This window comes from Prosopis cineraria, unplaced genomic scaffold, assembly GCF_029017545.1.
Source record: "Prosopis cineraria cultivar Desert tree isolate PC_DT_omini unplaced genomic scaffold, ASM2901754v1 PC4, whole genome shotgun sequence".
NCBI lineage: Eukaryota > Viridiplantae > Streptophyta > Magnoliopsida > Fabales > Fabaceae > Prosopis > Prosopis cineraria.
The window spans coordinates 36,591,569-36,615,353 of NW_026555335.1; the positions used below are offsets into that span (position 1 = coordinate 36,591,569).

Consider the following 23,785-nt stretch of genomic DNA (forward strand, 5'->3'; position numbering starts at 1 on the left):
CTCGCAAGTCGTAACCTCAATTAAAAGGAAATGACTAAACCTTAGAAATAGAAGAGTAATATCAACATGTGGCTCATGTTCAGAGCATGTAGGGCTAACCCCAAAGAGATACGTAACCCTTTCACTTGCTTTGCTTCCAATTCAATCCACATACGCTCTTCATTATCTGCTCTCCATTTCTAATATTATCTCTAAACGACTCAACTACACACACACACACACACATTTATATATTTTTGTCTATTAACTTTAATGCATGGGATAGAGTAACAGGGACAAGTAGCGACAGCTTTTGAGGCTTCCGTTGGACCATATAACCCCATTCAGCTATGAGAGTTTTTTTTTTTTTTTGGCTCTGCCTCTGCTTCAAAACATTCATTTTATAATATATGTGTGTGTGTGTGTGTGTGCATACAAAGGATCTAATTTTGAATTATCTTCTTCTAATGGGGTTTTTCCAGTCAAGATAATTTTTTTGGCTCTTAGGTATAAGTCTTGACTTAAGGGCCAAGACTAAAAGGCAAAAATAAAAATATAGAAGTTAGATGGGAACAGGAGTGGCCAACTGGTGCAATGTTCCTTTGTTGATAGATAAGATATCATTTTTTTAAATAAAAAAATCAGTTGATGAACATTTTTATTGTGGTTTTGATGAGGTTCTTGGAATTCTTAGCCCATTGGTTTGGTGAAACAGTAAATGAATGGACACTTAAACCAATATCAATCAATTTATAAGCTGATTAATTATGTGCACTCTTTGCCATAACTATGAGAAACATCAAAGAATATAAATCTGTTCTTTGGATTTGTCTTTGTAAGCTAATTTAGGTGCCAGATGTCATCACTTAGTCTCTTCAAATGCAGATGAACTTCACTAGCACTACATACACAGAATTCTATTGACAAGATACTTCAACTGCTTGTTTGGAATTAGAATTAACTTTGGGAATAATTCAGAGAAGGAGATCAAAGTCTGATGAAGGTAAAATTTAAAAGTAAAAACACTGACACTAATCTGCCCTTTTTAGGGAAATTATTTTTGGAATGGAAAAAATATAATGGGGTTAAGATTCCCCATATGGAAATGGACATTGGATTGAGATATGGGGTTATCTTTACTCTAAATCAAATGTAACAATTGTTTTCATTAACCTAATCTCGATCAACCACTCTTACTAATCAATTGTTTTCAAGATTTTATATTTCATTTTTGAAGTGTCACTCCTCAACGTCCCACCAGAAAACAAATATTGATTAATTAATGGTAATTTTCATTAATCAAAGGGTGAGTTAATTAAACTCATTTTCTCATTTTTGCATACCAAGAAAAGGGCAAAGAGGGCTCACCTTAAGTATTAAACTGTGATGATTTGTGTGTGTGTGTGAACAATTCTGACAGAAAGATTCCAGACTTCATATAACGGTGAAATCTTGCATGATAATTGGCTTCCTAAATAACGTAAAATATTTTATCATTGTAAACATGGCTTTATACTCGAAGCGGCGCTCGATAGCTTGACCAATAAAAAGAAAAGAAAGGATTATCGTCAATCATGCAAAATGAAGGAGAATTTATGAATTATAATAACAAATATAGAGAAATATGTGTGTGTGAGAGAGAGAGAGAGTAGGTGAGAACTAGAATGAAACTGAAAGATGAAGGAAAATTTGCAAAAGAAGCTACAGATTCAGCTTGCTTGCCTGTCTATATTGACTCGAAGTCCCTCAAACTATGCCATCAATTGTCCCTTCCAAAAAGCCAACAGGTGTCCCTTTATCTACATTTTCCTCATCTCGTTTCCAGATTTTCTGGGTTCAGTTGTACTTCAAGCTCTCTAATCGGTTCTCCAGCTTCATATCCTCTTCTCATGAAAATGATATTGGCAGCTTCTTAGACTATGATCTCTTCCAAGTACCATTTATGTTTTGATGTTGTTTATTTCTCAACATATGGCTCCCTTAGTAACATGAGCCAAACCTCATCAGCATGAGAATTCAGATTTAATTTGTTGTTGAATATTCATGGCTTTATTTTTTGGTTTGGCCATTGTGCAGATCAGATGCTGCATGCCCCACTGGCTGACTAGTTAATATGAGAGCCACGATGGGTCATTCGACGCATGCCGTTGAAGCTAGACACCGTTTACCTACTTCCATGTCAGTTCCTCCTCCTCCTTCACATTCATTCTGCCAAACTATTTATGTTTCATCACATTCATCATCTTGATACACTAAACTTGAACAGTTCACTATTTAATATCTTATGCTTCGTAATATAAATCTACAATCACTAAAAACCTATTAACTTTATTTGTATGTGTTGCTCTCTACCATTAATATATGTTGCATTTGAAGTTTTAAGTATTTTTATTGCGAGTCCCATGTTAGAAAACCTCATAAAAAAAGGTAAGATTATAAATTTAAAGGGCTTATATATTTAATATTTTAATTTTTTGAGATAAACTTTTTCTTTAAATTTGTACTCGTAAAATTAGTGCTTTCATTGAAAGGCAAATCTCACACAGAGGGCTAGATGTTAGCTTTCAAAACTCTCCCTTTTAAACTTGTGTTTATAACACTATTACATCAAGTTCCGTTTGTTTTAGATTGAGCTTTTAGACTTCCTTCTCGGGCAATCGTGCTTGTTTTGCTTATGTTGTAAATGAAATTTATTTTTCATGCCTGATTCTCAAATCTGGTGGCTGTTGTAGGATTTAACTTGAGAGGATTTCTTAGTTTTGTTCAATCTGTCTTAGCAGCAGAAGGGGGCTTCAGAAAGTTGGCTTTTATTGCAACCTTATAATATCTCATAATTTCAGGAAATGACAATGACGTTTCATCTCAAAATGTTTGTCATTTACATTCGAAGGAACTCAACCCAACCACTTTCATATCATATAATCTCACCTCTCAAGTACTCCAAGATACATCAAATTATTATACACTTTAACTGGACTTGTCAGTATCAAATGGAGATTTCAGATTAGAATATGTATTAATCTGAATTGCCTCTGTTTTGGAGAAAGTCTATTTATGAGAGAAGCAAAATCCATAAACAGTTTAAATGTAATATAATATAATGATTGCTTCGTCTACGTTTATTCATGTGGATCAGTGAAGACTTGAAACGAAGATTGCCGAGAAATAAGACGAAAGATGTGGAGAAGCCATTCCATTTAACAAGCCAAGATAAGAGCTCAAGATGCAAGTTTTCTCTCTTAAAACTCATCTTATTACTAACCATTTCTGGCACTTTTGTGACACTTATCTACGCTCCAGAAGTTTATAACACTAACCACTTATCAAGCTCAGGTTCTGGGTATGTATTTCTCAGCAGATTCATAATATAAGCTATATCAACAAATTTACATATCTTTTCCCTTTTCATGCCAAATTTACTTTGTGATTAGGTGGATATGGGGTGGCTCAGATAATCGGTATATATCGAATGAGGACATTGATTGGAATGATATATTGGCAGTTTCAATGAAGGTGACAGCGAAAAATGAACTGCAAGGGGTTGGTCTTCTGAACTTCAACAACACTGAAGTAGAGAAATGGGAGAAACTTATGCCTGACTCTAGGCACATAGTGTTGCATCTTGAGTATGCTGCAAAAAATGTCACGTGGGAGTCCCTATACCCAGAATGGATTGATGAGGAAGAGGAAACTGAAGTCCCAATTTGTCCCTCTCTACCAAGCCTCAGGTCTCCTGGAACAAGGCTTAATCTCATAGCTGTGAAGCTCCCTTGTCACAGGGCCAAAAATTCGAATTGGTCCAGAGATGTTGGTAGGCTTCACCTGCTGCTTGCTGCAGCAGGGCTTGCAGCCTCTTTCAAAGGCAATTACACCGTGCATGTGCTCTTCATTACCAATTGCTTTCCAATGCCAAATCTCTTTACCTGCAATGAACTTGTTGCACATGAAGGGAATGCATGGCTATACAGGCCAAACTTGAGTGTCTTGAGACAAAAAGTTCAGCTTCCAGCAGGATCTTGTGAACTTGCACTTTCCATGAGGGGTAAAGGTCAGTTCTTTTACTACTGCTTCAGTTTTAGAACCACAATTTTCTATATTTTTAGCATATTTTGATATTAGGTCCAATACTTTTTTTCATTGCTCCTTGTCCCTTAAGTTTCATCTGTTCATAATATTAGTCCTTATTGTCACTAGCATATAGTTAAAGTTGCTAATGTGTATATAATTTTGTTAATTCTCTTGCCGAGTTGATAAAATTATGTTGACTGTAACCGAGTTAAATATGCTACTATGTACGTGACTCTATTAATTCTGATAGAGTAAAATTTTTTATACAACTTATAATAAGTTTAACGAGTCAACAAGAGAAGTAACTAAGTTTATGTTCACATTAGCCTCCATTACAGTCTTGTGTTCATATTTAAAAATACAGGAACTCACGTTGTAGATGGAACAAAGTTTTATTTTTCCCATTTTCTTACATAAAGCTGGCATGACATTGTTGGAGTTGAATGAGAAAACTTAGATACATTTTTTAGGTTCTTGTTATAAGATTCTTCAGCAAGATAATGACGATTGGATATTCTATAGAGTTAAGAGCCTGTGATTAGGTTTCCTTATGAGTTAGTAAAACACTAAGGAACTTGACCTTCGTTTTTTTGGCTTGAATTCATTTGAAGCAGAGCTGGTATATGCTGGGAATGTTCACAGAGAAGCCTATGCAACAATCCTTCACTCAGCTCATGTTTATGTGTGTGGTGCTATAGCCGCAGCACAAAGTATTCGCATGTCTGGATCAACCAGAGACCTTGTGATACTTGTTGATGAGACTATAAGTGGATATCACAGAAGTGGTTTAGAAGCAGCAGGATGGAAAGTAAGAATAATTCAGAGGATCAGAAACCCAAAAGCTGAGAAAGATGCATACAATGAATGGAACTACAGCAAATTCAGATTATGGCAGCTTACAGACTATGACAAGATCATATTCATCGATGCAGACTTGCTCATACTGAGAAACATAGATTTTCTGTTTGGAATGCCAGAAATTACAGCCACGGGAAACAATGCCACACTCTTTAACTCAGGTGTCATGGTGGTTGAGCCATCAAATTGCACATTCCAGCTTCTGATGGATCATATCAACGAGATTGAGTCCTACAATGGAGGAGATCAGGGATATTTGAATGAGATATTCACATGGTGGCACAGGATACCAAGGCACATGAACTTCTTGAAGCATTTCTGGGTTGGTGATGAGGAAGAGAAGAAGCAAATGAAGACAATGCTGTTTGGAGCAGACCCTCCAATCCTATATGTGCTTCACTATCTGGGAATGAAGCCATGGCTGTGCTTCAGGGACTATGATTGCAACTGGAACTTCGATATTTTTCACGAGTTCGCAAGCGACGTGGCTCATGAAAGGTGGTGGAGGATTCATGATGCCATGCCTGACGTGTTGCAGCAATTTTGCCTGCTTCAATCGAAGCAGAAGGCACAGTTAGAGTGGGATAGAAGGGAAGCTGAGAAAGCAAACTATACAGATGGACATTGGAGAATTAAGGTGAACGATTGGAGATTGAAGAAGTGTATAGATAATGTGTGTAACTGGAAGAGCATGTTGAGGCATTGGGGAGAGACGAACTGGACAGATGTCGAGTCTTATTATAATCCAACACCACCTGCAATTTCTACTACCAAAGCTTCTCTTTCTGGTTTATGACCTGTCATCAGTTTCATTTTCTAATTTTGTTGACTGTTAAACCTTCTATAGGAAAAAAAGGATCAGGGAGATTCTCCTTATCCTTCAGTTTAATCTTTTTTTTTTTTTTTGCCCGTGAAAATATTTGTATTAATAAATGCATCATCAGCACAGTACTGCACCGGCCATGAATTAGAAATAACAGAAACAGAAAGAAATTACAACTCAACCATTGAATATGTCGGGATATCTTTTGAGGTTAATCAATTTTCTTTAAATAAACCATTAGCCTCCCGGAATTCATAAATCCATATTTGCCAGAGTAGTAGTAGCTACAGTAGCTTTTAGCCAATCACTCAACTTCAAATTGAAAAAAAAAAAAAAAGTTTTGAATAGAAGAAACATCATGTTCATTAACAAGAAAAGTGAAAGAACAACCAGACTAAACAGTCTTCACCTAATTGCAAAGTAAAAACGTGTTCAAGAGATTCACTGTGCTCTCCACACAAAGGGCATAAAATCAGAGTAACAACAACCGTTCTTTTCTTAAGCTTTCAAAAGATGGGAGTGCCTTCGAAAGAATTCTCCAAAGGAAGAACTTGATTTTCTTTGGGATTTTAATTCTCCAGATTTCTCTCTCCTTTTAACTTTAATAAATCTAAATCCACGTTCAATATCTTTCAATGTTGGGGGACGTTCGGTGCCTGCAAGAAAAAAATGATCTTTTTTATCACACTATCGTTAATGGTTATTATTATTATTTTTTTAGATATAAACCATCCAGTATCCTGAGTATTTTAAGTTCATTGTTCATCCTAGACTAATTTAAACTCCCTCGAGGAGGCCTTATAGTAATAGTAAGATATCAATGGGACAACCTCTTTAAAATTGCGTTAATTATCACGTCTGTCACTTCTTAAGATTCGAACCTTCACCCTGAAAAATACCGGTAATAACTCTTGTCAACTCTACCTAGCCTCCGTTGGTTAATGATTATTGTTATTTTGTGGATAACAAGATGCATATCATTAACCAGTTAAAAAGACACAACCACAACAACTTGGGCCTAACAGGCTAAAGCCTACTTAGAAATAAGGAAACAGATACGGGCTGAAGCAGATTAGAAACACACATAAGAGACAAGTTAATTTTCCAAGTTCATCCTTCATCTTCTACCTCCAGGCCCATCAGGCCAGCCTTGATCAGGCATTGGGCTTAGTGGGTGAAGTTGTGGGCCTCAGTCTTTGATGTCACCTATGTTGATCTTCCATGCATGGATGATTATGCAGCAAGTACGTGCTCTGTTCCATTTGAGATGTGCAGATTTGGAGCTTCCTAGGCAGAACCATGTAACGTGGCTTGCTTGGCCATGAGAGCTTCGAGCGGGTCAACGTACAACAGCAGAAGGTGTTGGTGAGCTATGATGTTGAGAAGGAGACCGTTTCCTTCGTTCCTACGCACTGCGATGCTTTTGCTTGCAAATCAGCGTTGGGCTCAACAACGTGCAAAATCACATTATTCTTATCGCAGGTTGTGTTCGGATTAGAAGTTGCAAAAAAATTAAAATAAACTCACGTTTGTAAATTAAGTTAGGATAAAAGATAATGCATTTTTCTCAATAGTCAGTGTTAGATTGGCAAAGTGTTGTTTGTGTAATATAACTTACAATCAAATTTAGAGCGAGGTATACATACAGGTAATTACATGAATTTCATGATGTATATTTTTTGTAACTAATTTGATTTTTTAAGAAAAAATATTAAACTACAAATTATATTTTTTTTTTAAAAAAAAGAGTCTATGTATAATGAAGTATTGTTGCAAAATTATGAGAACTCACTAAAAATTTATAATATTAAAATAATTGAAAAGGAACTTCTGCCTTTTTTAATTTTTTTAATATTTAAGTTAGAATATTAAAAAAATTCAAGAAACTACCAAAAAAAAATTCCATTTTAAAAAAAGGGCAAGGCATGTGGAGGTTGCACAAACGCAGAACATGGAGACTCTTTTCTAAACTTGGTGGGGACCATTTTGACCAAAAAAGTTTTAAAAAAAATTAGTGGCGAACATGACTATCCAGTGATCCAGTCAGAAGTTGAGATATAAAAAGAGGTCCAAATGGGGCGGTCACTTCTGAGCACTGATTGCGCCACTTTCTCCCACACTCTACCCAATCCGTCTTTTTGAACCGGGAAATGTATTGAATTTTCTGACTCAACTCATATAATTTTTTTGTATTAAAAAAGAAAGGATAAAAGTGTATTTTATACTTGAAGTATTCTTTTAAAAATACCTAATGTTTCAAATTATTTGTTAAAATAATTTTGATCATTTTCATAAAATTTTTTAATTATCAATGTTGGAGTTTCAATTAAAATTTTTTACGATTAACTTTAAAAATTTAATGACAAGGTGAAAATATTTTGTTTTAATTACTTTAAGAAAAAAAATTATTTCAACAAATAATTTGGGGTGCTAAGCACTTTTCAAAAAATATTTTAATTGCAAAAATATGCTTTTATTCCAAAAAAAAAAATCTATACTCCCTGTCTTCCCCGCTAATTCTGCCCTTAATTTTTTTTTGGCCAAACAATTCTACAATTACTTAAATGTAATGATTTGCATGCTCCTGATTACAAGTCGGAAAGCAAGGAATCAATTGCTCTTTTTGTCATCTCACTCGTATTCTATCTCATGCTACAAGGGATTGCGTGACGCCTTCGTATTATCATTACTCGTAACACTTCACTCCCTTTTGCTTGTCCTCTGCTTACACTCCACACTCATCCATCCACAAAACCATAATTATAATTGCTTCCCACAACATCAATGGGTCCTCTTTTCTCCTTCTTTTGCCCCTTGTATCTTCTCAGTTGTTATTACGTTAGTGATCATATCATTCTTCGTTTATGCAAAATCTATGAAAAAGATTATGGACCATTCTAGCATGACCAACATGGTTTGTTTTTGTGGATGATATTTTCTTAAAACTCTTGATCAAACAACGATAAATCGTACGTTCTTATCTAATGCTTCTATAAATTTTGGGGAGGGGGAAGCAAATCCCATGCCACCATAAAATGACCAAATAAAACACGGCACTAATGCAATTGAAGATTATGTTCCTCACTAATTAAATTTATAGGGAGCATCATTATTTATAAATCATAGACTGTCTGACTTATTTTAGACTATACAATATTACACGCACCAGAGTCAGTTTGAAATTAAAGAGGGCAGTTCAATTTAATTTGAGGAGAGAGAACTTTGTCGTAGACAAAAAACAAAGCATGTGGAGGTTGAACAAATCTACCTAATAACATGCAAGATTGAAAATTGAACTATTCAAATACTAATTTAAAAGTTAATAATTAAAATTATAATTAAATTATGATCAAACCAATCATAACCAAAACATTTTATTGAACCAGTTAACATACTACCTATTCAATAATTTATCAGTTCAACAACCTAATTTGATACAATTTTCGATATAATATTATAACATGACTAGTTCTTTTACTTGTTTGAGACCAGAAGTGAAGCTGAGACGACCGAAAAAATAAAATAAGGCCCAAATGGGGCGGTTACTCCACAACAACTACTTATGTACCTAATCTGCAATGCTAACCAGCTTTTTGTCAACTCTTCTATTTCATGATAGATTGGATTCCACATCATGCCACTTACTTTGTGGACTCTGGCGCCCTCCCTCTCAAGCTTATTACATGAATTCAAATGATCAAATCAAACTCACTTTCATCAAATACTAACTCCTGTTAACATATATACACACGCATTAGTTCTATCTACTTGTTAGTTATAGCAGGGCCACACTAATACCTAGGTCATATGGCCGGACCAACATGGACACATGGTAAAGTCTGAATCTCATATCATATACTAAGGCATTCCGCTCCAGATATACTAAGTTGTATCAGTTAATATATATTTTACTAATCATTATTTTCTTTATAAAAAAAAAAAGTCATGCCAAGAACAAGATCGAAGCAATTCATTCAGAGAGATGCCTCCTTCAGTCCTTCTATGTCTCTATGACAAATCTAACGAGCTAATCAGAGATGATGCAATCCACTCATCTCCTTGGATGAAATTCTGAACTGAATAAGCAGACACGTGCTCTGGTGGGACCTTGCTGCTCCAGGGTACTCTCTGACTCAAATCAGAACCAGGTCCTGTGTTGGCATATTCTCCATAGTATAGCGTCTTCAGTGCAAAGCCACCGCCCCATGGCATCCAGCCCGTGGGTGATATCAGAGCTTCCAAGAAAGAGTTAATGAACACTGTTCTTGAGTACTCCTTCCATGGCCTCCCCAAGAAGTTCTTGTGCTTCTGAGGCTTGCTACGGTACAAATCCATGTACTCCTTGGTCCCATTTATCAAGCAGTTCTGGAAAACAAAGCCTGTGGTTTGAGCAGGGTCTGTTCTGCCATGTGCAGTCACGGCATTGTTCTCGCCGCTCTCCGGCTTCACTTGCCGGGGCCGGACCAGGATCTGGCAATCTTGGAAGATGGAAGCTGAGTTCCCAAAGATGAAGTCTACATTGCCCAGGATGCGGCATGATTTGTAAAATTGGCGAAGGGAGTGAGCATAGAGGGTGTCCTGATTGCCTATGAATTCGCATTCCTCGTACACAGAGAAATCGCTGCCTGATCTTAAGGCCACTGCTTGATGAGCAACAGGGCCTGCTGTGTTCTGGATTGTCAGAGCCTTGGCCATGAATCCATCACCAAGAACAGCTGCCAAAACAATTAAAGTCTATTGTTAAAATGACAATTGTAATTCCATTAATCACGCATGTCTTCATCTTCCCGATCCATGATCATAATATAGGAAGAACTCAAATAGATCAAAACAAGATATTCTTCACATAATCCGACAAACCCCTTGCTCTTGCAACAGAAAAAGGCTTCTCAGAACGAATCAATTGAAATTCACAGCCAGAAAAAGAAATCATATCTAGGTTAGTGGGCAATATCACGACAAAAGAATTTCTAGCCATTATCACACAAAAGTGAGCTCAGGAAAGTGCACAAGCTAGCCACAGAATCCAAAATCTTCAGAAGGAAACTTCCAAAAATTTATTTATTTATTTATCCTTTTTTTCTGGTAGATCAATAATACTCTGATTAATATCAAAATCCAAAAACACAGGCAGAATATGATATTCCCCTTAGCATCAAAAAGCAAAATCCGAGTATAAAAACAAGTTTCTTTATTCTATAAAAAATGAGATGAAAATGAGACTTCCAATTGAAAGTTGAAACATTGAACTCACCAACAGTAGCTGATAGGTAGGTCGTCATTCCGGGTTGATCCGCCTGAGCAGACCCTGTGATGACGGTCTTCCCCATTCCGTCCCCATAAAACACCACATTCTTCTTCTCCAACGGAACCCTAACAGTCTCTTCATAAACACCTTCCTTTATGTATATCACAAATTTCTTGTCGCCGGCGTTATCGGGAGCAGCGTTAACAGCCTCCTGCACCGTCTTGTAACACCCATTCCCTCCATTCTTACACACCGTAACATCCGGCTTTACTTTCGCTGGAAACCCGCCCCTGAAACCCAACGATCCGGATCCCGACCTGGATCCTTCCCAGAACCCGTCACGTTCCGTCAAGGGTGGCCTCCACGACGCGGTGTCATTTCCAACGATGTCGTACGACGCCATCATGCTCAACGAGTTACTGGTGATCCTAGTGAGGGAGTCCAAGAATGCCATCGCCTCACCGACCTGGCGAGTGTCGTTGGCGTACTTCAAAGCGGACCAGCAATCGTACTGGTAAGCAGCGCGGCGCTCATCCACGCGCGAGCGTCCTTGAGCCTGCCACGCGGCAGCACGTCATTGGCGAGACCGATGCGGTAGTCGGAGCAACGGAGCACATCGATGCAGACCTTGCAAGCGGTGGTGCGGTTGATACTGGAAGCGGATGAGTCGAGGATGGACTTGACCATGGATTGCGCAGTCTTGAGGTTCTCCGAGGACACAGCCATGGCGGACTGGAGGATTTGAACTGGAGTGGGGTCGGAAGGGACGTTTTTGAGGGAAGACTGGCATTGTTCAGGGAAGCGGGTGGCCTTGCAGGCGTTCTGGACGAAAACGGTAGAGGATGAGGAGGGGGAGGTGGCGGGGGGTTTGCGGTGGTGGCGAGCGGCGGAGGAGAGAGAAAGGAAGAGGAAGAGGGAGAGAAGGGAGAGAGAAAGAAGAGAAGCCATGGAAAAAAGAAGGAAGGTTGATTTTGGGAGAAGGAATGAGGAATGAGGATTCCTGGGAGGAGTGGTCATAGTGGAAGGGTAAAGCTGGGGAATTTATAGGCAATAAAAGAGGACGAATTGATGGGTATGTTGGAAAGTAGGAATTTAGTGGGAAAATCAATGATCATGGTCACGGGGGAGAAGTTGGACGTGCTTGGCGCTTTCAAAAATGGCCAATCTGGGATGATCATAGTGGATATGTCACGGGTTCACAGTCACAACTCACAACCATCGAAGCACAGAGCGAGGTTAGATGTGTTTGGTGATCGGCATTGAAAATTAGGGCTAGTGATTAGTGAGCTGATGTGATTTTGGGGCTTCACATTCAGAAACCTGGAGGAATCATCAATCAGAAACATTCAACACAAAAAATGGAATGGAATTGAATGCGTTGCTGGATCTTGGATCATGAAAACGATAAGGCTAGAGATGAAATCATCACTGTGATGTCGGTAACAACAGACTAGAGATGGAGTTGGGCTTCAAGAATCGAGACTAGCGCACGTTTTGGGCAAATTTAAAAAAAAAAAAAAAATCCACGGAGACTCCAGAAAACAAAGTCAATTCAGTTAAAAGAAAAAAAATCAACAATTTTGAGCCCATTTAAAATTATTTTTGCTTTGTTATTTTGAGAATTAATATTCTATAAAATATTTTGTAAGAATAAAAAATAATAAAAATGAGTATTTTTTTATTTTCTAAAATAATAATCTGAGAATACCTAAAAAATATTTTTTATTTTTTATAGTAATATTTTATTTTTATTCTCTAAAATACTTTTTAAAAATATGTTATCAAATATATTTTTTATTTTTTCTGTTTTAAAGAATAGAAAAATGTTTTCAAAATAAATTGCTAAACATGCTCAACATAAATTTTATTGCAATATGTTGGGCTTAAATTTATATAATATTATGAAATAAAATGATCAAAATATCTTTATTTCAATAATATGTTGCACCAAAACAAGTAATATAAAAAAATTAATAAATAAAATAAAGTAGTTGACAAGTAATGTAGTTAATTTTACAAGTTATGCTAACAAATTAATAAGTAATAGATTTAACTTAGTTACATAAATTTTATAAATAAAATTATGGAATTAACAAGTAATACAAGAGAATAGATAAAGAATATTATAAAATTAACAAGTCTTCTTATGTACTAGCAATCATATTAGTTGCAAGGAAATTAACAAGTAATATGATTGATTTTGTAAGTAATGATAACAGTTTAACAAGTTATAAATCTAAATTACTGAATGGACTTAAAAAATATTTTTTAAAAGTAATAGTTTAATAGTTAAAATAATAATTATGTTAAGACTAAAATTTTAATAACATAGATAGATTAATCATTTAAAAAAATTATATTGATCTCGTTAATATGGTTTTTTGTTATAAATATATTTTTTATATCTCATATAGATCATTAAAATATCATACATCTAATAAGTTTTGAAGCTCAAGTATTTTTTTAATTAATCTAAAAGGTGCAAAATATATTAAAAGTAAAGGTTGCAAAGTTGTAAAATTTACCTACCTTATTTATAATTTTTTTAAATTCTCAATGTAATGTGGCTTCACCGTTAATCAAGTACATAACTTATTAAGTATTTTACTTTACTTATTAATTCCTTTGTATATTTTACTTTATTTGTAAACTCTTTTGTGCTACTTGTTACTTGTAACATGCTGCAAAAGGGCAGTGAAATTTTAAAATATTTTAAGCTTGACTTAAAAATATGCCACATCTATAGTTGTCAGATGAAATTCTTCCAAAAATTATATTCATGCACGCATGCATGCGACCCGAGCAACGATGCGGATACAGGCTTTGAGAAATTGAGCCGCACGCCATAACGCCGCCATGTTACCGTTATAATGTGTGAAAAGGAGAATTATAAAAACCTACAAAAATAATTAAAACATTATTTCTGCCACTTTTTTGAGGGAATAATAAAAGAAAAAATAGAAATAAATTATATCATTCATTCCCGTGGATACTTTTTTGTTTTTGACTAAATGCATTGTGTATAGTTTGCTTCCTATAAAAAATTGCACTATTTAGTGTTGATGCCTCGTCACCCTTTGCAGCCATGTAAAAATCATCAGTGTGTTACCAATATTAACGTAACATATACAATTTATATTAAATGGCATTATCTATACACATGAAAAACACAGCCCCTTTTAAGATTCTGTACATGCTTGGTTGTAAATATCCTTTTTTGACGTTAGTAATGTAACATCCTAATTTTTATATAATAAAGAAATTATGGAATTTAGGTTTTGAGAAAAAAAATGATAATAATAAGAATTTATATTATTTGAGGTTATATAGAAATAATATTATGATTAGGTATTTAATTATGAATTTAAAAATTTAAATTTAAAACCACATAAGCAATATTTAGTTAAGATATAATACATAAATAATTTTTTTTATGTGTGTGTTAAAAAAAAAAGAGAAGGTAGAAGGAACCAAAAAAAGGGGGTGGAAGGTTGTTGTTTCTAAGTCTCATATTGGTTAGATGAGGGAAGAGAAGAGATGACTTCATGTATAAAAAGGAGGGGGTGTGTGCATTAGGAAGCATGAGAGGCTAAGATGTAATTTAGAGGAAATTGTAACTTTTGGCCCAAAGGTTTGAATAATTAAATTCAAACCCATAGTTTTTTTTAATATAATTTTGGGACTCACAATCTCATTTTTATATTATTTTCTCTTTTCCTCTCACGTTGCTCGGCGTTTTCTCGCAAGGGGGGATTATTTTCTTTTTTTCAGATATGTTCTGACTTTCCTGTTTAGATTAATATTTAAAAATTTATTTAATTACAAAATTAATTTTATAGTTATTTTCTAAATAATATTAGCTTTCTAGTGATATGATTATTTTGTAGGATAGAGTAAATATTTTGATTAGGACTTTCCTATAGGATAGTTAATCTGATGATATGATGGATTAAAAATATAGGTTAAAACTCTTAGGGATATAATAAATATTATAGAATATTTTCTTGAGGTTGAAACTCATATTTAAGAATTTTTGAGTTAAAATCTAGATCTATATGGTTGAATTTATGTGAAATCTGATATGTAGGAATAAACCTATGATTATTAAATATTTATTTAAGTATGAATAGGTATTTTTGAGGTTATAGAAAGGTGATTTGAGGCTTCAGGATAATTTTAAAATTTAATTTATTTTTGGACAAATTTTTAGAATATAGAAGGATGAAATTGTGATAAGAAGTGATTTGAGGATAAAAAAAATAGTTTATTAGGGTACGAGAATTTTAGAAAAGAATTTGGGAAGTTAAATGAGGCATCAATCTTAAATCAGTGTTAATATGGATTATAGATCTAAGACTTTCTAACTATTTAAATTAGAGTTATTTATTTTAATGTAAAATTAATATATAGTATTGTGAAATAATTATGTAGATTATATTGACAAAGATAGTGGTGAAAAAGGAGTTGTGAAGGGAAACTTGTTATTCAAGATACAAGGTAACCATTATTAATGTGTTGTGATGGGTATGTTTGTGAATGGTTATATGTTGTTTTATTGTTTGGAAAAATTATGAATTATTAAAAATAAATACTGTATATACTTGTTTAAAATTATTGCCAAGTGGGTTAAAAATTTATTTTTATTTATCATGATGAGATATTATTGTTCGGATATATTCCTATTTGGATATTTGAATGATGCATGACTTGTCAGGGTATTTAATGTATGGTGTTAATGGAAATTTTTATTCGGTTAATTATTACCACGTGGTAAGCCCTCATTGGACCCAATGAGTGGCGTGTCGCTTGGTCCAACTCACCTTTGGCCGGGTGATTTGGCGTCCGAGCATGGCGAAAGGAGGATATAAGGTGCAGTCATGCAAATTAAATACTTGTTCGGTTTGTTTGAAAGTATTGTTCGGTTAAATGTTTTGTGTGCCCACTTAGCAATCGCATGATTAGTTACATCCACATGCATCATTACATATTAATTTTTGGTTATTGAGACTTTTAAGTCTCATTCCCCGTGGTTAATATTTTTACAGGAGCGAGTCCGGCCGAGAAAGTACCAGAGGTGTAACTATGGTGTATGAGACACCATCTTTTACGTTGCCTCTTATTTTAGATTATACAATGTATCTTGTGCCAACTTAGGACATATCTTTTTTGTGAAGCATGTAAACTCTAATCCTTTTTATTAAAAGTATTTATATGACCAAGAGGATTATATCTGTCCCTCTTGATTTATGATCTGATTTGAATATCATGACATGAGGATCCTGTCTGTCCCTCATGGTTCTAATTGCTTTTTGAGATATTTTAAGACCTGTGATATATTGTCTTGGATGTATCATGGTAGAAATTTTTCTACCATGATAAGGGTATGATAAGGGTTCAATGAAAAAAAATAATTTATTGAATTAATAATTTGCGAAAAATCGGTTTGTAAATTTGAGGGTGTTACAAGTAACTATTTCCCATTTCTAAAAAAAATATTAGATAAAATCTTCATTTCTTAAAAAAAATTACTCCTTCTAAATGTGAACTGATTATTCTTGGTTTTCCTTTGGGAATATAGTATCATGCATCATTCAAAAAAATTTATACACTCTTTCTATGTTTACCTTTATTTAATAAAATGTCTTAATTATAAAACCTTATTAATTGGACTCCTAATTAAAGATGTTTTTGAAAAGTCACATTAATTGCACCTTGAAAGACCCAAAATGTAACATCTTCAATTTTTAATCTGGATTTTTTATTCTAACTAAAAATAAATTAGTAAAATATTATAGGATAAAGTATCTAGATCAAATTTTATGGGAGTACGTGCAAAAACATACATCTTATAAACAAGATTCCCAAGGTATCTAGTAATATATGATAGTTGATTCATATTTAAAAAGTGTACTAAGAAGTCAAAGTGAGCCTCATATCCTTTCACATATATTAAGCCCACTTGTTATGTTATATTATTAACTTGTTTATAAAAATGCAAGAGGGAAAAGCATCATAAATGGTCACCATGCAAGAACCTAATTCCAAGCATGCCATTGTCTTTTTTTTTCCCCATAAAAAGGACAAGCCTAAGAAGAAGAGAATTTCATAAGCATAGTTCTCATTTAGTTACTATAAGTGAATGGAATATAATGGATTACAAAAAGGTAAAAATAAGATTATCAAAGGAAATAGGCGAATACATTCATAAGGGAGAGGGGTATTTAGTTCATAAGGTTGAAAATCATGATTCATGAAAATTTTGGAGGATGTAATTATTTCCACATTTGTAGTATATACTAATGAGTTTTATTATGCTTGTAATGTGTGAAAGGGTAATTTAATTTATTTTTGTCTTGATTTTTTCAATCCATTCCTTTTTAATAACCAAACGGGACTTAGAGAAAGAAGGAGAGGAAGAAGAAAAGAACTAGAAGGTTCAAGGTCTAATATTAAAAGTAAGCAAGACTTTTCTTAAGGTTTTCTTCCATTCTCTTGCTGCTTCTTGTTTTGCATGTGGGTTTTAAAGGTTTGATAATCTTTTTCTCTCTGTGGCCGAAAGCCTAGGGCCTTCTTTATGGAAGAAATGCTTGAGTTTTAAGTGATTAAGGTCTTGCATGGTGAAGATTATGGCAGAAAGCTTGAAGTTAAGGGTTGCATGTATGATTAGGGGTGTGTTTATATAACACTTGCCCTGAGTGTTATCCAAAAATTACACAATTCAAATAAATTAAGTATGGTTAAGGAGTTAATCCTAAAACCAACTTAGGAAACAAACCATTTAAATTACTAAGCAAATACACGATTGCAAAGTAAACATTTAAAACCTTTTTTAAATAAAATTTTTTTATAGGTTTTACCTATAGTGCATGGAAGCAAGCTAGGTGAAAGTGAGGTAAAAAGATGCTGTCATGACAGCATTAAATTGTTGTTATGATAGCCCTCACGAGCCAACTTTCGGGAGTCACCATTCTATCATCCAATCCCCGATTGAAGAAATTTTAAAGCTCACACGTCACATTCAAATGGTATTATAAGTGTACCAAATTTTAAAAAGATCCAATGGTCAGATTAAAAATTAGACATGTTAAAAGTTTAGTCATTTTTGCTGTTATGACAGCTAAGCACCTCCGAACTAACTTTCAGGATGCACCATTTCATCATTCGACCTCCGATCGAAGAAATTCCAAAGCCCATATGTCACTTTTAAATATTACTATTGGAATACCAGATTTTGGAAAGATCCAATAAATGGATTGAATTTCATGTATGTTGCAACATCATTAATGTTGCTGTTGTGATAGCAAAAGTGACAGCTCCTTCGGACTAAATTTCGGAGTGCGCCGTTTCTTTGTTCGCTATCCGATCGATGTGATTCCAAATCTCACATGAATTTTATAAAAGGTTTTACTTGTGACCCAAATTTTAGAGAAATCCAACGGTCGAATTAAGATTTGGACACCTGGATGCAAAAGTATAATTTTTTGATAAAAATCATTTTCAAAATTGTCTAAATCTCATCCTAATAGCCACAAACTTATGGGAATACTTTGGACACATCAAATAGGACTAAAAATACCTGATAGAACATTTAAATAATAGAAAAAACCCTTTATATCAAAATTTAACCACCCGGGTGCCATTTTTCAAAATGGACTCTAAACCCCCAAAATGCACAAATCACTGTAGAGTGATCAAAAAATATTTCAAATATCATATATATATATATATGAATACACATGCTAAAAATTTTCACTTGGCTCATAGATCTCTGTGGGGCCTACGCACCCACTCTCTCTATCAAGGTGTATGTTTGCCCATAGCACACCATTTGCAATGCAACTATTTTGCATTTGCTTGTGGAATTACATATATACCAAAATAAATATTTGCTTGTAGTGAAAACTTGATCTACTAAATAAATCCATCAAAACCACACACCATAGCTAAGTTTTCTAGCCACAAGTCTACAAGCAAACAAAAATTCATACACAAGCCATACAATCCACACATACTCACACACACATACATAATCATATCCTACTGGCACCCTAATCCTAAATACATTATAATAGATTTTCTCAAAAGAAAGGGGTTGCAGTTCCTTACAATTCACAAACAACCCCTAGATCTGCTCATTTTCTCGTCCTTCACTGGTTCTTTCACCTAGACCTGAAAATATTAAAAAGAAAGGGGTGAGACAACCACAGTCTCAGTAAAAGAGAAATCTACATTGATTATTACAAAGTAAGCCATGATTAAATAAACGAATAATAAATTCAACATAATATATAATTTAGCTATTTAAAATGCATGAATGCATGACATAGGCTGGTATGGCCTTTCATGACTAACAGAATGCCCCTTGGCACTCTTTAACTTGCACGTAAACCTTATACCCACTTGTACCTCCACAGGCATAAAACATAATCTAAGGCATGATCTAATCTACTGAACCGCCTATGCCTTTTCGACGTGAATTCTGAGCAGTTGAAACTATATGTCGGATTCCCTCCCCTACTGAGAGGTGTCGAATACTCAATACACTAACCACTTTAGTACACTGAGCCTACAATATGTAAAGCAATATTGAGTACTGCCAGTGTGCCATAGAATATCAAAAGTCCATACCTTCTTATTGGTGAACTCCCGCCGAGATCATGCCCTTTTTTTGTGTCTACCTTTCTCGAGTATTGACCATTTCAACACTCTAAGATAATATAATATTTATAAATCTCCCTTAAACGGTTCCTTAGCCTATCTAAGGTACTTTAGTTACACTTCCTTAAATGTAACTTCTATTCTTTATGATTACAATACATGTAAACAAATCTCGTTTCCATAAAATATTGTTGTTAAATAATTAGAAAAATATATCTGCACTATAATGAAAGTAGTACCTCATAACCCCTTATAAAGCACATTTAATCTTTTAAAACATGTAATGCAGGATAGCTAGTAATATTTATTCAAAAATAGCTAAAACAAAGTAATAAGAAATATAAATTTTCCTATTACCTCAACCCTTTGGTATCAAAAGAGTTTCCTCTTGTATAAAATAGGACTTAGTTTGTTCCTTAACTTCTCAATAAGTTTCACCAACAATTTCTACAACATATAAGTGATCCATATCACTTATCATGACAAATAGCATTAATGAAGACTATAACTCATACCACACAACTTAAGTTAATGAATCATAATCCATTCTAATAGTCTATATATTAAACCAACCATTCACATAATACTACTTAACCACCAAAACCATTCATTAGCCATCACTAGGTTAATTTTCAATTCATATAATTTTTAATCAATTAAAAACCTTCACTTAGTGTCACCAACTTTCACCATTAGCCCTTATAATGAAAATCAAACCTTAATTTAAATCTTATTGGGCTCAAATAGCAAAATTATAACTAAATTAATAGACTTAAATCATTAAGGAGCAAAACCCAAATTTTTAGGGTTTAATTTGTGCCTAAAACATCTCTTTTCATCCAATTATCCACTCAAAATATTAGATCAATATATAAAAACTCAAAACATTCTCCCTAGGATCCAAAGAAACAAAAGCTTACAAGAATAAAGCCTTTAAGATCAAAATTAAGAAATTTTCTCTTCCAAAAATTGAAGAAAATCAAGAGGAAGGGAAGAGGATTGAAGTAGGGAGTTTACCTATCGTGTAGCCGAGCTCGCAACGGTTGCAAAGCCTCTTAAATCCAAGCCCAACTCCCTCTTTTTCTCTTCTCTTCTTCTTCTCTCCCTCTCGTGTGTTTCCTTTCTTTTCCTTGTTTCATTTCTGCATTTCTGTGTCTGTTTTTCCTTTAAAATGCTGATATAAAACTTTAAAAAAAATTATAAAAAAGGGCCCAACATTTTTTATTAGAACATAAAAGCTCAGGTCAACTTTGATAATTTTTTTCATAGTTAAAAATAAAATAAAACCTAACTTTTGCTTAGTAAAATTCAAACTCTGAACCTCTATCAAATTATTCTTAATTTTAATTTAATTATAAATATTTTATTTTATTTTTTTAAAATAAATCCAAGTTTTAAAATTTCAGGATGTTACAGTTTATGTTAACTGAAATTTTGAACTTGTTTCCAAATTGGATTAAAGTTTTAGGACCTTGGGAGATGTTGTTTAATGCTTCCTTATGTCTAATTTAAAGGATGGAAGTATTAATGGCATGATTTAGATTTAAAATCGAAGTATATTTTATGAGCTACGAGCATAAGTTCAACACTATCCTATTTTGAGTTATGTATATTGCGTGGTGGTTTCTAAAATAGTATACTTTGATTCTAGCTACAAAATTTGGACTAATTGTAGAGGACATGATAAGCTTTAAAATGAGTCCTACTTTGTTATGAACAAAGCATTTTAGCAAAAAAATTATAATTTTTCTAATTTAAGGCCAAAAATATGAAAATTATTGAATGTGACTTTAATTAATGTGAACTTTGCTTATTCTGGAAGTATGAGCTTATATAGTCGTCCTATGATATTTCCATCTTGCTTTTCAGTTCAATATGAACACATGGACAATAAAATCATGCTCAAAGAATTCTTATAGAATTAGTCATGAAGTTTTAAAGGTTTGAGCTGGAAATCTAGAAAAAAAATGTTATTTTAATTTAGAATAGTGGGATTCTTGAAGTTGGAAGCTATTTTTGGGCCAGAGGGTCTCTTGGAAATTTTCCATTGACAAGGACTTCTCAAGGTTTAATTTGAGACCCAAATCATGCCCAAATGATTTTTCTAAAATTAGTTATGATTTCTTTAAATGAGCCTTATTTATTATAGAGTTAGTTATTGAACGATGATTAGGACTTTGATGGACTTAATGATAGTTAGTTTAGATTAGCTTAATTGAGCTATTAAGTACTTATGTTAAGTTAGAAAATTATGTAATGCTTAATCTTATAAATTCATATTGCTCGAAACCTTTTTGAACTAGAGGAGACAATTGGAGCATTAAAATTTACGGGTAACTTTTTTTAGTAACAAAAGGGTTAAAATAACCAAATAGTTTATTCTGTTTATTGGATTGTTTATGAGTTTCGTGAATAAAGATGCTTTTATTTGTATATATACATACATATATACATGTAATTACTTTTGGTTTTAAGAATCTTTGTAAAGTGTGAAATGTATTTTGAAACTAAGATATAATGTAGTTTGTGAAATAAGTTTTATTAATCTTTATGTTGATCATGGTGACTGTCACTATATGATTAGTGTATGAAATAAGAGAATGCATTGTATTGCATTAGTGTACGTATGACATGATCAAGTAAGAGGGTGGGATTTTATCCAAGAAAGGAGGCGATAAAAATCCATATAGTGCGGACTGTCACCATGGAGAATTAGATGCAATATATTATCTAAAAGCTCCATTATCCCTTAAAAAGGTATGGGCCAAAGCATTATGACACCTCAAATATTTGTAAAGGAGGAATTCATAGTTTGAAAAGTGGTAACAGCACCTTTGGCTAGGTTGCTTTCCATATTAAGTGAGTTCGGACTAGTCTAGTCAGTCACATTGGCTTGATTTAGTCTACTATTAGTCTAAGGATTCAATCACAAGACATTGTGGAGGTTCGGGTAGAAATAGAAAATCATGCATGTTTAATTGATTAAAGCATGCTTTGTATGTTGTGATCTCATATTTTCACTTATCACACTTTATATACTTGTTTATAGTTTAACTTGTATGTAAATAATTTAGATTATTTAGTTACTAGAATTCTATCTCACCTTATAGTTACAATTTTTAAAGTGATAGTGCTAACAGAGGCAAGGGGAAGGAACTGGGAAAAGAGTAGTCATGCTACTGCTTTAGCAAAGCCTTGTTATTTTGGAAATGTGTAATTGAATATTGTCACGCCCGTCGTGTGACACGATCGCCTGTTCATCATGAGGGAAAAAGAGAGAAGGATTTGTTATCGAGATTTTAAGGAAAAATCTTGGGAAACTAACTAAAAGTAATAAGGATGATCTTCATAACCAGAGATAGGTTGGGAGTCGATTGTAAGTAGGAAAGGTTTTACACACCCACAACACTTGTTCTATAGAACAATTACCTTAGTTAATTTTGCAATTAGTATGGCCTTTTAAAATTGTGTTAACTACTCTTTTTATTATTCACCTGCTAAAAATAAGATAAATCCAAAAAATAAATTTAAATATGAAAAAATATTATTTATTTACAAGGCAAACTTGACCTAAGATAAGAGTCTAGGGCCTACATACCCTGCTAGAGAGATCAAAGCTCACGTAGTTTGAAGTTATAATTTTGTTTGTATTATGTTTTTTTGAAGAGAAATTGATTGAAAATAACTTATTATTTTGCAAATAAAATAATTTTCTAAAATTTAGATGTGTGTGTTTCAACTTGAAAAAAATTAATTTAATTTTAATTATTTTCTCAATTTTTGAAATTTTGAAATAAGAAGAAGGAAAAGAGTTTAAATTTGTTTTTTTTAAATTTAACCATTATACTTGCGGATCCTTATTGACTCATAAAGTGATATGATTATTCTAAGTGCCTGTGGAGATTCTAAAACCTCACACGATAACAGAATAAAATAGATTATATATATATATATATATTTATTTTTTAAGCATGTATCATAAAATTTTAATCATTATAGTTACGAAGTCTTATTGACTTACATGATAATATGATTATTCTAAATATTTGTAGAGATTCAAAAATCTCATATTACAAAAGGACTAGATAATATTTATTTATTTAAAATTTTTAATTTAATTGATTTATTATGGATGTATGTATATTTTATAT

General features: G+C 33.5%; 2 protein-coding genes across 3 annotated transcripts; one reads left to right on the forward strand and one right to left on the reverse strand.

Moving 5' to 3' along the window:
• Window positions 1-1,625: 1,625 nt before the first annotated feature.
• LOC129307925 (UDP-glucuronate:xylan alpha-glucuronosyltransferase 1) lies at window positions 1,626-5,794 on the forward strand. Of its 2 annotated transcripts, none has more exons than XM_054948881.1 (5): window positions 1,626-1,766; window positions 2,056-2,157; window positions 3,116-3,319; window positions 3,411-4,027; window positions 4,662-5,794. In XM_054948881.1, exons 2-5 carry the CDS (start codon window positions 2,093-2,095, stop codon window positions 5,699-5,701), a joined length of 1,926 nt encoding a protein of 641 aa, XP_054804856.1. In that variant the 5' UTR covers window positions 1,626-1,766; window positions 2,056-2,092; the 3' UTR covers window positions 5,702-5,794. The 2 variants fall into 2 exon arrangements, with proteins under 2 accessions (XP_054804856.1, XP_054804855.1); XM_054948880.1 differs by having other exon boundaries at window positions 1,718-1,912.
• Window positions 5,795-9,606: 3,812 nt separating this feature from the next.
• On the reverse strand, window positions 9,607-12,327 carry LOC129309935 (probable pectinesterase/pectinesterase inhibitor 51). Its single transcript, XM_054951720.1, is given in 3 exon segments — window positions 9,607-10,443; window positions 10,983-11,498; window positions 11,501-12,327. Coding segments are annotated over 3 exon segments (1,716 nt in total). The 5' UTR covers window positions 11,994-12,327; the 3' UTR covers window positions 9,607-9,736.
• Window positions 12,328-23,785: the final 11,458 nt, after the last annotated feature.

Excerpts from the sequence above, each read along its gene's own strand:
- LOC129307925 (XM_054948881.1), top strand. The coding sequence starts at position 2,093 with ATGAGAGCCACGATGGGTCATTCGACGCATGCCGTTGAAGCTAGACAC. Across the intron at positions 2,158-3,115 it reads CACCGTTTACCTACTTCCAT|TGAAGACTTGAAACGAAGAT; the intron begins GTCAGTTCCTCC and ends CATGTGGATCAG. Across the intron at positions 4,028-4,661 it reads ACTTTCCATGAGGGGTAAAG|AGCTGGTATATGCTGGGAAT; the intron begins GTCAGTTCTTTT and ends CATTTGAAGCAG.